Source organism: Columba livia, chromosome 3, assembly GCF_036013475.1.
Source record: "Columba livia isolate bColLiv1 breed racing homer chromosome 3, bColLiv1.pat.W.v2, whole genome shotgun sequence".
Taxonomy (NCBI): domain Eukaryota; kingdom Metazoa; phylum Chordata; class Aves; order Columbiformes; family Columbidae; genus Columba; species Columba livia.
Window position 1 is genome coordinate 247,288 of NC_088604.1, and position 14,817 is coordinate 262,104.

Sequence of the window (14,817 nt, forward strand, 5' to 3'; positions counted from 1 at the left end):
GTGCTCCCGCCGGTGACGCCTGCTCCCTCTGGAGCGCGAGCGGCCACCCTTCCAGCCGCGACCGAGACGCCCCGCCGAGCTCGGTTCTGCAGGGGGTCTGAAGTGAGGCGGAGGAAACAGCTCCACAGCCGCAGAAACCCACGGCAGAAACACCGCCGTGGCTCTTTGTGCGCAGCAACACAGCCCAAGGAATTCCAGAGCGCTTCAAGTGAAGTGATTAAAGAGGGGCGGGGGAAAGAGACTTCAGAGCTGTTACTCCAAGGCACAGCTTGGCTCTCGGGAAAGAGTTTGGAAGGAACGTTCCCCTTAGGCAGGTTACTCCAACTGTCCAATGCAGAGTTCTCCCACAGCTGTCAAACATCTGGATGCCTATCACTGAAAGGACAGAGACCTTTGCAGAGACGTGATCCGCCAGTTAAAACAAAATACTGCCTAAGCCACAAGTGACAGCAACTATCTACAATGAAGAAAAGATGTATAAACATTGGAAAAAACCCACAACAACTGGAATACTGGCACAGAATGAAACGTGCGTTGGAGAAGAGATGGGGAATGGCAGCGCGTCAGGCCAAACGCTTCTGAAAGCGGCGTGTCTGGTGGAGAGCAGCCTGGCTTTGTTAGAGCTTGCTTAGGCCAGAGAACAGGACCAGAGCTCCGCCCGGCCTGGCAGAGCCCGAGACCAGAGGCAACGCAGCTACGGGCCAGCCGGACACAGGGCCGCCTGTTCCCGGCACGGAGGAACAACGGCGGCGGTGCGGGAGACGGGAACCTCATCGAGAGCGAACACTGAGATCAGTGCGGGCAAAGGGCCAGGAAAGGCAACAACCGAAGCAGCAAGCCTGCTCCGCGTTCTGACGAAACCAACAGCGCTGGCCTTCGCAACCGTATTCGTGGCGGCAAAACGCTGGAAAGGCATCGATCCAAAAGGAACGTGGAAATAACTAGTGTGACACAACACCCCGAGGAAAGAGAATACCAACGACTACCACGGGCACACAAAGCAATTCACACAGCAGCCAACAGCGTAAGAAGACGCGGCATCAGCAGTGCAACAGCTGCTCCTCCGGGCACGCGCCGGCTGGAGCGAGCCCGTCCGCGGGGACCCCGAGGGGACAGACGCGTCACCTGGGGCGTGCTGGACACGGCGGCTGGGGCCAAACCGCGCCGCGCGCAGCCAGCGTCCTGGTGGCCCAGCGGCACCCGGGGACGGCCCCGCCGCGCCGGGGACACCAGGGGACACAAGAACTGACACTCTGCTCTAAGGACAAATTGCAAATACGCTGGTAAAAATCATTTGTGACACACAGAATACAAAGAGAAAGGAATTATTGCATGTTTCCAACAATACAAGAGCAAAAAAGCAGGCAATGAAGTGATCAAACATCACATTTTAAAGAGAATTATAAGGAAGCACTTGATCCTGACATACATATATATATATATATACTTCTCTATATATAGAGATATATCTAAAATAAAATGTAAAGCTGGCTACCATGGGCTATATATCAGAAGTAAAAATGGCTGCAAGTTGAAATGAAACCGAAACGTGCATTTGTAACAACTAAACACACAGTCCCCACAGACCACCTGGCTCGGATTTCCTCAGCCCCTGGCTGTTGTGAGAACGTGTCACAGGCAAACACCCCGGCCTGTTCCACCTCTCCTGTTCGCTGCTTAACAGCAGCAGCTGTGCCGCCTGAACATGAAAAAGTAACGGCAGAATTCCACAGATTCACGAGATATTCATCTTCTGTGACACATTTTCTCTCTGTTCCTGCTACCTCTAAAAACTGTGGCTGCAGCGGTGTCTTCTTCCACCTTCGGCAGCGCAAGAGCTGTTCGCTCCTCCCAGACAGCGCTGCGCAGCGTCCTGCGGGACAGCCCAGAGAGCGCCGCCCCCACGGGCTGCCGAGGACCCGCCCTGAGCGCGGGGAACACCCCCGGGAACACCCCGGGGAACAACCCCCCCACCGGGGAACGACCCCCCCCGGGGAACGACCCCCCCCGGGCAGCTCCTCAGAGAGCCCCCAGCAACCTGCAGAGGGACAAAGGACACAGGACGTACAACAGCATCAGGACACAGGCAGGCTTGGGGTCAAACAACAGGATTTGAGTACAATATTCAAGGGATGCTTGGGCGAAGAAACAAAAGCACAAACAGAAGGACCGAGATGAGCCGCTGGCCAAGCCCTGTGCCCAGCCACCACCAGCAGGACTGTCTCCTTGTTCGAACGCTTCCCAAGCTGTTCCGCGCGGCCGTGCCCCCGCGCGCAGCGCGGATCGGTGGTGAGCTGGGGCACAGCGGCACCGCGCGAGGTCGGGGGACGGCTCTGCAGGGACACAGGGACCGCGAGACAGGGACCAGAGACGGAGCTGGTGAGGGGCTGGAGCACAAGTGTGATGGAGACTGAGGGACCTGGGGGTTCAGCTGGAGAACAGGAGCTGAGGGGAGACCTTCTGATCTCTGAACTGCCTGAAAGGAGCTTGGAGCCAGGGGGGTCGGGCTCTGCTCCCCAGGAACAAGCGCCACTTCATAGCGTTGGCATGGATACAGAGTGCATGTTAGCCCGAGCACTAAAATCCAGCTGTAGCCTCCAGCCACGAAGGGTTCTGAAGGGCTGGGAACCACCTATTCCAGTGCCAGCAAGGTCCTTCCTAAGAAAAGAAGTAAACTAGCAGCAGTGCAGTAAGGACAATGGTGCCACCTATATGACTCCTCTGGGCCCCCAGCAGCACTGTACGGTGCAGCACAGCGGGACCGCCCTGCGCTCCGAAACACCCCCGGCACAGACGGGCGCCCAACCCACACCCGGGCGCACGTGGGGCTTCGTCACCCGTCTGCGGCTCACCGCGCGCGCAGAACACCCGCGAAAGGAGCCAGCACAGCGGCTGGTACCTGCAGACACGCTCACGCACGAGGGATTTGTCTCGCGGGACGAGGCACAAATGAACCTCTCCATCTCAGCAGCCACTGAAGCGGGGGCACAACGTGGAAAGCGTTCCGGCCGCCGAGCTCGCAAAGGAGTTAGTAATATGTCAAGCACGGGACAACAATCAGGCACAGACAAGGCCATTTCCTTCTCAAGGGAGGTCGTTCATGGCCAGCAAGAGCCCAAACAGAAGCCAGCCCCAAGGTCTCGGGTTCTCAGGGAAGACGCGCAGCCCGCACGGCTGGAGCTGCGCAGCACGGAGCCAGCGCCAGCTCCCGCTGGCCTGCAGCGGCTGCGAAAGGGCAAAGGCGCCTGCCCTTTCTCCTGCTCTCCCTTTTCTCCTGGTGGTGACGGGCTCCACGTCCCGTGAGGTCTCGCAGAACGAAGCAGCGCTGGCCGAGCTGCCCCGACCACGGAGGGAGCCCCGCGCAGCCGGCTCTGCCGGGCCCTTCCCCTCCGAACCCGCGGACGCTCGCACCCGACGGAACCGCCCGCTCCCACAGCCGCAGCACCACGCAGCTTCACTCAACAGGCTGCTCACCACGCACATTACAAAGACACTTATAATAATGAATTATATATATGCTACTATATATATTATATAACAAAGTATTTATTACAAAGTCTTGGCTTGTGCAATCGCAGTGTGTTTTCTCACCCGGAGAGAAACGCGGTCAGTGCCGCTGTTGAACGCAGGACGACGCACAGGACCATCCTGGTCTGAACGGTTCAGTCCCCCCACTAACACGAGCTGGCCGGGCCCGACGCAGCAACCACGGGCTGAAAGTTAAAAGATCCCACTGCAGCAGAGCACAAGATTTCCTGCCCTCACGTGTCCCTCTGTCTGTCCGGGCTGTGTGGCTCCCAGGGACAGGAGGCATCGAGCCCAGCTCCTGGGAGGCATAGCTGGTAACTCTTAAGATACTTGGAAATATAAATGATGCATGCTGACTGAAGGAAGGGGATGGAGTGTGACACGAGGACAGCCGAAAAAAGAGCTTTTGTCAGGGAGAAAAGCCAAAAGGAACAGGGCAGGTACAAGCCTGGAGACCCTGCCAGCCCCAGTCTCTCCCTCCCGTGACTCCCCCAGCCCCGAGTCGGGTCCTCCCTCTGCCCCCTCCTCAAGGAGACAGCGTCGGACTGGACACGAGGAAGGGGGTGACGAGCCCCGGGACCAGCGGCCGGGAGAGGCGGCCGATGCCCCGAGCCGCGGGTGTTTGAGAGGCATCCGAACAGCCCCTCGATGACCCGCTGCAGCTGCGGGCACCACGACAGATGGGCAGTGGGAACAGGGGACGCTCCCCCCAGCCCTTCCCCAGCTCTGTCCCCTCCTCGGGATGCATCCCAGGACCTTCCTGTCCCTGTCCAGCCGTGGGGCGCCGCACTGGGCACGGGGGACAACCCCCTCGGTGCTGGTCGGGCTGTTTGGTGTCCCCAGGACACGGTTTGTCCCCGGGCTCGCTGCTGGCTCCTGCAGAGCTGCTGCCGACAGCAGCACGTTCACCCTGCAGGGCTGCTCTCCAGTTCACACCAGCTCCAGGTGCTGCTTTCCCTTCGAGAACCAACACACTTCCAGTCATATCAGCTCGTACAGCTTAGCCTGGGCTGCTGGAGCCAAGACATGACCATGTAATTCCCAATCTCGCTAACTTGATTGTGCTAACAGCTGAAACTTTTCTCCTCCCGCCCAAGACAGCCTCCGATTCTGGACATGGACCGCGCACACAGCGCAATGCACGGAGAACCGAGAGCCGGGCACCGGCCGCTGCGCTGCACGCGACCGGACCGCTGCAGCGGAACGAAACCGGAGCGGGCGGCGGCGGCGGCGGCTCGGGCAGGAGCCCGGCACAGCGAGCGGCGCTCCGGCAGCGCGGGCCTGGCCCCGCTCCGCTCCGCTCCGCTCCCCGGCCCCGCTCCGCTCCGCTCCCCGGCCCCGACACCGGCGGAGCCGCCGCGACACGAGGCGCAGGGCGTTGCTGGGCGTGGCCAGGGCAGGTTAAGCCTATGGGAGCTGGCGCTGGTGATGTAACGCTTAGCGCCCCCTGCCATTGGCTGACGCAGCTGTCCTTCTCGAGGCCGCCCCGCCCCGCCGCGGCCCGTCCCGGGTCTCCCGGTCCCGGTGGCTCCGCCGGGCGCCCGGAGGCGGCAGAAGGGGCGGGCCCCAGCGCCGGCAGCGGGCCGGGCACGGCCACCGCGGGCCGCTCGGGACCAGCGCTCGCCGGCAGGCGCGAGCCGGCGAGCTCGGGAGCCGCGAACCTGCGGACGGGGGGAAAGCAGCCCGAGCGCTCGCTCCTCCCGGCTCACCGCGACAGCCCCGGGCCCGCAGCCCCTCCCGCGTCTCCCGCTCCAGGGAGCTGCTCACAAACCGTCACAGCTATTCGTCTTTCTAGGCGCGGTTACTCCATCGCCGAACGCACGCACAAGTGCGCAGCTCACGGCGAGCGGCGCACACGGACCGCAGGCCAGCCGCTGTTCTCTCGGACCGCGCCCTAACCTGCTCCCCCACGGCTGCCGCGCTCGGGCCCGGAGCGCCCATCGCCGAGCCGAGGGCCGGGGCCGCGCCGCGGGGACGGGGCGGCACGGCCCTTTTCCTCAGCGCGGGCTGAGCCGCCACCGCGGCCCCGCGCCAGGCGGGACACGAGGGCGCTCGGGACGCAAGGCTGGTATCCCAAACGCGTCGGCGCCGCTCCACAGGCTGGGGCCCGGTCACGCCACAAATTTGCACACAAAATTAAGAGACAAACCAGAATTTAACTGCAGGATGTGTTTTTCAGACGCGCGAGACACGCTCGCAGGCGGGCAGCGGCAGCCGGCGCGGGTCGGGCACCGCCAGCGCCCCCGCGGGGAGGCCCTGCAGCCCTGGCGGGCGAAGGCTCCGGAACCGGAGACCTCGAGCCCACTCCAGGTCAGTCAACAACTGTTCCTGCGGCCTTCACCAGCCACTCCTCCACCTGCGAGGTGAAATGAAGCCAATCCGCCTCACACACAGGGGCCTCCGAACCACCCTGCCACTCCCCTCCTCGAGCTAGAACACTAATCCAGCCATCCCAAAATGTTAAGGAACTTACTGTGTTTGGGCCTTAATTTGTCTGCAGATAGGGAAACTGAAATCCAAAGAAAACACCAGAGCCTACCAAACCGTCACGTTTTGCAAAGGAGAGCACAGATCCCAGGAAAAAGCACATCACGTCACCGTAAGGAATGTATTGTGGTGGATGTAATTAAAGCTTCATAGCGATAGTCCCCGCACTGCAACCCAAACCAAAGAGCTCCACCAGAAAAGGCACTTTCTTACCACACCACACTGGGACTGGGCTAACAAAACCAGGACAGCTTTCAGGCAAGAAAAGCTACAAATCTGTGGGAATACTTGACCTTACTTTGACCTCCACATTTGCATCAGAATAAATGATTTCCACCACCACCAGAGCCTGAATTACCCTGTGTCTATAATAATGGATAAAGCAGATAAACCTCTATGCTCGGCCCCAATTTGGAGGAGAAAAGCTCCACCAGCAGTCGTGCCGCAGCGCTGGAGCTGCCGCTCAGCGGCTCCCGCAGCACGCGGCTTGTGCAGTCAGAGCAGGTTCCACTGAGCCAGCACGAAGCAGAAACCAGCTTGTGGAGACCGGCCCAGTAAGATCACCAGAGCACAGCAGAGAGTGGGAAACAGGAGAGGTCCAGAACGAGATCTAACCTACAGGAGGATTTGGATACACGCACCGAGAAGGGGATGTGAATCAGACAAGCCAAGAAACAAGTCTGCATGAGCCGGCGATGCTTTTCCTAACTGAAGACGTCACAGCAACCCAAAAGCAAAGCAGAATTCAAGGCGGCTGAGCCTGGGTAACTGGCTGCCTCTGCAGCAGGTGCTGCTCCCTTCACAGCCCCTTGGAACGCCAGGGGCTCTCTAGTCATCGCTCTGTTACTCCCAGAGCAAAGGAGCTGCGACACAGACGCACGCAGGAGCGCAGGACAGTCCCTGCTGGCCCCGGCAGCTGCCCCGACAGCGCCCGCCTGCGGGCCGCGGCCCCACGGACGCGCAGGGAGCGGAGCGACTGCACTCCAGCCTCCACGCTCCTGACCCCACGGACGGACGGTCCCACGGCCGCATCCGCCTCCCTGCCGCCCCCGGAGCACGCCGGCCCCTCGGCGGGGGGCTGACCCGGGGCCAGGGGAGCAGCCGGGGGCAGGACCAGCGCCCGCCCGGCCCCGCACCCCGCACCGGCCCCGCGCTCACCTCCTCGCGCCGTTTCTGCCACCGGCCGCACGGCGACTCTTCGAGGATCTCGGACTCGTCCTCGCTCTCCTCCTCCTCCTCCTCCTCCGGCGGCGCCGCGGAGGCCACCGGCGCAGACACCGAGGTCATGCCCGGGCCTGACGACGCGGACTCTGGTTTGGAGTCGGAGCCGCTGCTCGGCACCTGCTTGGACTCGCCCTCCGACATGCTGCGGTGGCACAACCTGCGGGCCGGAGGCGCGGCTGTGAGGCGAGGCGAGCCGGCCGGGGGACCAGGCCGGACCGGGCCGCGCCCGCCGGGCCTGTCAGCCGGGCCGCGCCCCGGGCCTACTGGTGGCGCCCGACCGAGTCGGTTGCGGCCCGAGCCGGCGGAAGGCAGCACGGGAATACAGCGAGGGGGAAGCGGCAGCCCGAGGCCGCGCACTTACCGGGCTCGCCCGGCACCTCCCGGTCCCCAAGCGCGTCGCTCCTCCGCAGACGGGCCGTGGCCGCCAACCGCCGCGCTGCGTAACGCGCCGTCCGGGGCGGGGCCTCCCGCCCGACGGCCAATCAGAGTCCGGGAACGTGTCGTCAGCCTCCGCGCATTGGCCGGCGGGCGGGGCTTTGGGGTACAGCACACGATAGGGGGCGCCCGGGAGCTCAGTGCGTGAAGGGCCGTGAGGAGGCGAGGGCGGGGCGGCGTGGTCCCGTGCGGTGGCCAATGAGAGCCCGGCAGAGGGCCGGTGGGCGGGGCTAAGGTTATATAAGGCGACGGGAGGCGGGGGCCCCGCTGTGTGAGGACGGGGGACCGGGGGTTCCTGCCGCGGGCAGCCGGGCCCGTATCTCGCTGGGGGGCTGCTCCGTCCCGGCTGCGCGGAGGAGGCGGTACCGCCCGTTCCAAGTCCCCTGTGCCCCTCCCCATCCCCCGCCGTATGATGAATGTGCTCGGAGAGCGGCTGTCTGGGACGGCTAGCGCCTCCCACCCCCTGCGGCGGCAGGGCGAGCCGGCCCGTGAAAGGCTGTGGCAGCCCCCGGGCTGTGCCGGGATGGCGCAGGACCGGGCGGTCCCGGGTGCCGCTGACAGGCGGGTCGGGAGCGCCGGCCGAGCCCCGCGGGCCGGAGGCCGCCGCGCGGAGCGCGCTTCAGGCCCCCGTGGCGCGCTAGCCACCACCCGTCTCTATGGTAGGCGCTTCCGGCCCCTGCTCAGCGGCGGCGCGGGCTGAGCGCCGTCCCCCGTGGCGACTCTATAGCCCGCGCTTCCGGCCGCGCGACTTCCGCTCGGCGGTGGGTGGTTCCGCCGCTCCCGCTCCGCCGCCCGCGCTGGGCCCGTCCCGCCGCCGCTCCCGCTCCCGCCGCCGCTCCCGCCGCCGCTCCGGCCGTTCCCGCCAGCGCTCCCGCCGCCAGCGCTCCCGCCGCCAGCGCTCCCTCCGCCAGCGCTCCCGCCGCCCCCTCCGCGCAGGGCCGAGGGCCGGGCCCACCGGGGGAGGCCGCCGCGGCGCCATGGGCGCCTACCTGTCGCAGCCCAACACGGTGAAGAGCTCGGGGGACGGCGCCGGGCTCGGGCCGCGCCCGCTGCACTTCGGCTTCAGCGCCATGCAGGGCTGGCGCGTCTCCATGGAGGTGAGCGTGTGCGGGGGAGGCTCCGGCCGCACGGCCCGGCCCGCTGTCCCGCGGTCGGCCCGTCCCTCCCGGCGGGGCCCGCCCGGCGGAGCCGCCGCTCCGGGGCTGCCGCGGCCCGGCCGGAGCGGCCCCGCTCTGCGGAGACATCGCCCGGGCGCTCGGGCTCGTACAGCCCGGGGCATCCCGGCGGGGAACGGGAGCCCGGGTGGGGGCGCCGGGCAGGGCAGGGCGTGCTGGGGGGCGGGCGCCGGCAGAGCGAACGGAGGATCCTCCGGGAAGAGCCTGGTTGCTGCCCAGGCCGGCCTGAAGCGTCTGCCTCGCTTGACCCCCTGTGCCGGGAGCGATCCCTGCCGGGCAGGTTCACGGGAGGAGGTGTCCCGCCGCTCTCGGCGTCCTGCGGGCAGCGCGGCCGTGGCCGTCCTGCCGGGCTGGTGCCGGGCGGGTGAATCGCCGGAGGTGCGTGTCTGGCTGCAGGAGCCGGGCTTTGCTCCCTGGGCAGGGCGCCCGTTGGAGCTGCGTTGTAAAGCTGCTCTGTAGGGGCGAAGTTGGGCTGCTGGGACGACTTTGTCTCACCAGCGGTTGTTAGTTCATTGAATTTAACACCCTTGGCGAGTACCATGAATGCACTGGTTTATTTTCCCTTCCAGGCAGCGAACAGGCTAAGTTAGACCTGGATTAACGTTAGTCCCTGCACCCTGTCCCAGGTAAAGGAGCCGCCCTGTTGTCAGCCCCGTGGCTCAGCCGCAGGGGTGTCCCGTTCTGACTGCTGGGGGTTCGGTTTCTGCAAATATGGTTTCGTGGCCGCACTGTCAGGTAGTTTGCTACTGCTGAAATGTTACAGCAGCCTCACAGGTGACAAAAGAGTGACCGGGGGTTTTTCTGTGTGCACCAGAATCCTGTGGAACCCCAGGCGCCAGTTTCCAGGGCAGAAGAGGTGGCAGAATTGACGCCGTGCTCTCAGGACAGGCTGTATGTGTGTGTGTGTGTGTGTGTGTGCCCGGCTGACTGTGAGTGACAGTGTCTCAGGACAGGCTGTGTGTGTGTGTCTGTGTGTGCCCGGCTGACTGTGAGTGACGGTGTCTCAGGACAGGCTGTGTGTGTGTGTGTCTGTGTGTGCCCGGCTGACTGTGAGTGACGGTGTCTCAGGACAGGCTGTGTGTGTGTGTACCTGGCTGACTGTGAGTGACGGTGTCTCAGGACAGGCTGTGTGTGTGTACCTGGCTGACTGTGAGTGACAGTGTCTCAGGACAGGCTGTGTGTGTGTGTACCTGGCTGACTGTGAGTGACGGTGTCTCAGGACAGGCTGTGTGTGTGTACCTAGCTGCCTGTGAGTGACGGTGTCTCAGGACAGGCTGTGTGTGTGTGTGTGTGTACCTGGTTGACTGTGAGTGACGGTGTCTCAGGACAGGCTGTGTGTGTGTGTGTGTGTGTGTACCAGGCTGCCTGTGAGTGATGGTGTGTCAGGACAGGCTGTGCGTATGTGTGTACCTGGCTGACTGTGAGTGACGGTGTCTCAGGACAGTCTGTGTGTGTGTACCTGGCTGACTGTGAGTGACGGTGTCTCAGGACAGTCTGTGTGTGTGTACCTGGCTGACTGTGAGTGATGGTGTCTCAGGACAGGCTCTGTGTGTGTGTACCTGGCTGACTGTGAGTGACGGTGTCTCAGCCGCTCTGTCCTGGTGACCCTCGGAGGCCTTAGGGGAGCGCGGCGGTGCCTCGTGATCACTGCATGGTGATCGGCTCCTGTGCGGGGTGTGGGTGCAGGTCGCTGTGGTGTGTGCTGCTCAGGCTGAGGTGTTTTGAGGAGGTGGTCGGGGTGTGGGTGCAGGTCACTGTGGTGTGTGCTGCTCAGGCTGAGGTGTTTTGAGGAGGTGGTTGTGGTGTGGGTGCAGGTCGCTGTGGTGTCCGCAGCTCAGGCTGAGGTGTTTTGAGGAGGTGGTTGTGGTGTGGGTGCAGGTCGCTGTGGTGTGTGCTGCTCAGGCTGAGGTGTTTTGAGGAGGTGGTTGTGGTGTGGGTGCAGGTCGCTGTGGTGTCCGCAGCTCAGGCTGAGGTGTTTTGAGGTGCGGGAGGGCAGAGTCGCCCTGTCTGTAGTGCTGGTGGGCTCGGGCGTCCCTCACGTGGGACGTGGGCTCGCCATGTTGCTTGTTCGGGGCTGGTCTCGCCGCGGTTGACCTTTGCGGGCGCTGGCTGGACCCGGGGCTCCGCGCCCCGCGGTGCTGCCGTGCCGCGGGCACCGGCACAGCCGTGGTTCAGCTGGGATCACGGGGGCGAGGAGCCGGCAGGAGTGCCCGTGGTGCGAGTTGAACCTGTTGCACGTGGCTTCTGAGTCTGATGGGAGAGAAAGGTGTTGTTTTGCATACAGCTGAGCGGAATTTGATTTCTGTTGCGTTTTCCTCCGTTCCGGTGCTGCGTGCTGTTCTCTGCGTCTTGGTTTGCGGGTGTTGCCTCTGCTCGTCTTTGGTTGTACTTCTGCCCTCTTGTGAGGCCTGGAGAAAGCTCCCAGCGGATGTTCACGCTCCAGGCTTTAGTTCTGCCTCATGGTAGTGAAGCTGCTCAGGGTGCGTACGGGGGGTGGGACACGGCGCTTTTAGGTAGCAGAAATTTGTGTAAAGGATTAACTTATATTTCAGGAGCCCTCAAGTGAGGAGGCTCTGAAGAAATACTGTAATAAAAACCCACTCTTAGTCCAGAGAGGTGGCTTTGTGGATAAGGAAGTGTTTGGGGCAGAGCAGGGACCCAGAGGACAGGGATTCTAAAAAGCCAGTGTTGGGTACTGTGAAGCAAACAAGAAAAGGGGAGAAGCTGCAGGCACTTTGTGGCGCGGAGAGGAGAGGTGCAGGAGGCACTTCGGAGGGGCTGGGAGGGGCCCCTGTTCTGCCGGGACACAGCCAGCCCGAGTGCCGCGGCGTTTCACTGCTGAGCTCAGAACGCGAGCCCTTGCTTCAAAAGTGCAACAATTTGGTTCAAAATATGGAGGCTTGTCACACTAACTCTCAGTTGTAGATAGTTCGCTAGTTCTGACTGAGTTTGCTGTTCGGTGTTTCAAAGACGCTGGTTTCCACAGCGCTGCAGTGACCTCGGGGGGGGCTGGGGGACACCCGGCGTCGCCAGCCCCAGGGGCACAGGCAGCAGAGAGCTGGTGGCCAGGCCCGGGGAGCAGCAGATCGCGGTGACCTGCAGGACGACGGCTGCGGCAGCAGGGATGGAGACGTGTGACCGAGAGCCTCTGGTCATGGTCAGCCGGCTGCTCTCTGGGGTGCTGGGGGTGACACCAGGGGGTGACACCAGCCCGTCACAGCCAGCCGGCTGCTCTCTGGGGTGCTGGGGGTGACACCAGCCTGTCACCGCCAGCCGGCTGCTCTCTGAGCTGCTCAGGGTGATGGGGACACCAGAGGGGTGACACCAGCCTGTCACTGCCAGCCAGATGCTCTCTGGGGTGCTGGGGACACGGGGGTGACACCAGGGGGTGACACCAGCCCGTCACAGCCAGCCGGCTGCTCTCCGTGGTGCGGGGACAGGGGTGACGGCAGCGGTGACACCAGCCCGCCGGAGCGGCGCAGAGCGGGCGAGCGGTGGGTGCTGCGCAGACCCAGCGCAGACGCGTTGTGCTGCAGGCTCCGGGTCTCCCCGCCGCAGCGTTTGCGTTACTTGCTCTGAGTGAGCTGCTGCTCAGTCACCTGGGACTTACCCCAGTTACTTCCTTGTGGTTTTGCCATCTCACTCACTTCTGTAAATGCTCTGAACAGTGAGCATAAAAATGCTGGTTCTTATTTTCATTCGCTGTTTCCAGCAAGCTCTCTGGTTGAATTTCCTATGGTATAATTCAGAGTAATTATTTTTGTTCTGAACTATTATTTAATCTGCCTGTTCAGACACGCTTTCCATCACGTTGTCAAGAGTTTCGTTGCACCAAGTGCAGCGCAGACCCAGAACCTCGCTCTATCTGTTTTCCTCGGCACTCGGTGGAAGTTGCAGGGCAGCGGGGCTCTGGGGCGCTCCGGAGGACGGGCTGGCCCTGGCGCTGTGGATCCATCCAGAGCTTCGACCCTGGCAGGAAGCGCAGTGTTCTGGGGCGGCTGCAGCGCCTTTGGCTTCTAAGGGGATGAACTCGAACCACGGCAGAGAGACCAGGTCGCGCTGGTTAAATATCACGATTGCTCTGGCAAAAGCCTGTGAGGTGCGGTCAGGGCGTAAGCTGGTGGGTGAGGGCTTGAACTTTAAGGAATCTTGGGAGATGAGTGGGGCAGGAGGAGCATTTTGGGAGAGCGATTCACCCCATCCATGGTTTAGGAGAGAGGCTCAGCCCACCTGTGGTTTAGGAGAGAGGCTCAGCCCACCTGTGGTTTAGGAGAGAGGTTCAGCCCATCCGTGGTTTAGGAGAGAGGTTCAGCCCGTCCGTGGTTTAGGAGAGAGGTTCAGCTCATCTCTGGTTTAGGAGAGAGGTTCAGCCCACCCGTGGTTTAGGAGAGAGGTTCAGCCCATCTCTGGTTTAGGAGAGAGGTTCAGCCCATCTCTGGTTTAGGAGAGAGGTTCAGCCCGTCCGTGGTTTAGGAGAGAGGTTCAGCTCATCTCTGGTTTAGGAGAGAGGCTCAGCCCACCCGTGGCTTAGGAGAGAGGTTCAGCCCATCTCTGGTTTAGGAGAGAGGTTCAGCCCATCTCTGGTTTAGGAGAGAGGTTCAGCCCACCCGTGGTTTAAGAGAAAGGTTCAGCCCATCCATGGTTTAGGAGAGAGGTTCAGCCCGTCCGTGGTTTAGGAGAGAGGTTCAGCCCATCTCTGGTTTAGGAGAGAGGTTGAGCTCATCTATGGTTTAGGAGAGAGGTTCAGCTCATCTATGGTTTAGGAGAGAGGTTCAGCTCATCTCTGGTTTAGGAGAGAGGTTCAGCCCGTCCGTGGCTTAGGAGAGAGGTTCAGCTCATCTCTGGTTTAGGAGAGAGGTTCAGCCCGTCCGTGGTTTAGGAGAGAGGTTCAGCCCATCTCTGGTTTAGGAGAGAGGTTCAGCCCACCCGTGGTTTAGGAGAAAGGTTCAGCCCATCCATGGTTTAGGAGAGAGATTCAGCCCGTCCGTGGTTTAGGAGAGAGATTCAGCCCATCCATGGTTTAGGAGAGAGGTTGAGCTCATCTATGGTTTAGGAGAGAGGTTCAGCTCATCTATGGTTTAGGAGAGAGGTTCAGCTCATCTATGGTTTAGGAGAGAGGTTCAGCTCATCTATGGTTTAGGAGAGAGGTTCAGCTCGTCTATGAATTAGGAGAGAGGTTCAGCCTGTCCGTGGTTTAGGAGAGAGGTTCAGCTCATCTCTGGTTTAGGAGAGAGGTTCAGCCCGTCCGTGGTTTAGGAGAGAGGTTCAGCCCATCTCTGGTTTAGGAGAGAGGTTCAGCCCATCTCTGGTTTAGGAGAGAGGTTCAGCCCATCTCTGGTTTAGGAGAGAGGTTCAGCCCGTCCGTGGTTTAGGAGAGAGGTTCCGCTCATCTCTGGTTTAGGAGAGAGGTTCAGTCCACCCGTGGTTTAGGAGAGAGGTTCAGCTCATCTCTGGTTTAGAAGAGAGGTTCAGCCCACCTGTGGTTTAGGAGAGAGGTTCAGCTCATCTCCGGTTTAGGAGAGAGGTTCAGCCCGTCCGTGGTTTAGGAGAGAGGTTCAGCCCACCCGTGGTTTAGGAGAGAGGTTCAGCCCACCCGTGGTTTAGGAGAGAGGTTCAGTCCACCCGTGGTTTAGGAGAGAGTTTAAGCTCCTCTCTGGTTTAGGAGAGAGGTTCAGGCCGTCCGTGGTTTAGGAGAGAGGTTCAGCTCATCTCTGGTTTAGGAGAGAGGTTCAGCCCACCCGTGGTTTAGGAGAGAGGTTCAGCTCATCTCTGGTTTAGGAGAGAGGTTCCGCTCATCTCTGGTTTAGGAGAGAGGTTCCGCTCATCTCTGGTTTAGGAGAGAGGTTCCGCTCATCTCTGGTTTAGGAGAGAGGTTCCGCTCATCTCTGGTTTAGGAGAGAGGTTCAGCTCATCTCTGGTTTAGGAGAGAGGTTCCGCTCATCTCTGGTTTAGGAGAGAGGTTCAGCTC

The 14,817-nt window shown here is 61.9% G+C and overlaps 2 protein-coding genes across 4 annotated transcripts in view; one reads left to right on the plus strand and one right to left on the minus strand.

Annotated features, from left to right (window-relative positions):
* Positions 1–7,821, minus strand: part of NRBP1 (nuclear receptor binding protein 1) — a 32,537-nt gene extending 24,716 nt beyond the window's left edge. For both annotated transcript variants that reach the window (XM_065055344.1, XM_065055343.1), the window contains exons 1-2: positions 7,601–7,821; positions 7,174–7,396 (exon numbers count right to left, since the gene is read on the minus strand). In XM_065055344.1, the coding sequence (XP_064911416.1) occupies positions 7,174–7,380 (207 nt within the window). In that variant the 5' untranslated portion in view covers positions 7,381–7,396; positions 7,601–7,821. The remainder of the gene's footprint in view (positions 1–7,173; positions 7,397–7,600) is intronic.
* Positions 7,822–7,921: 100 nt separating this feature from the next.
* The window catches only part of PPM1G (protein phosphatase, Mg2+/Mn2+ dependent 1G), a 29,218-nt gene continuing 22,322 nt past the window's right edge, over positions 7,922–14,817 (plus strand). The window contains exon 1 of one of the 2 annotated variants that reach the window (XM_065055347.1): positions 7,922–8,036. Coding sequence is in view for 1 of the 2 variants with exons in the window: in XM_065055348.1 (XP_064911420.1) it covers positions 8,652–8,771 (120 nt within the window). In the remaining variant the exon portion in view is untranslated. Of the gene's footprint in view, positions 8,037–8,392; positions 8,772–14,817 lie in introns of those variants that run through there. The other variant, XM_065055348.1, reaches the window with a different exon arrangement.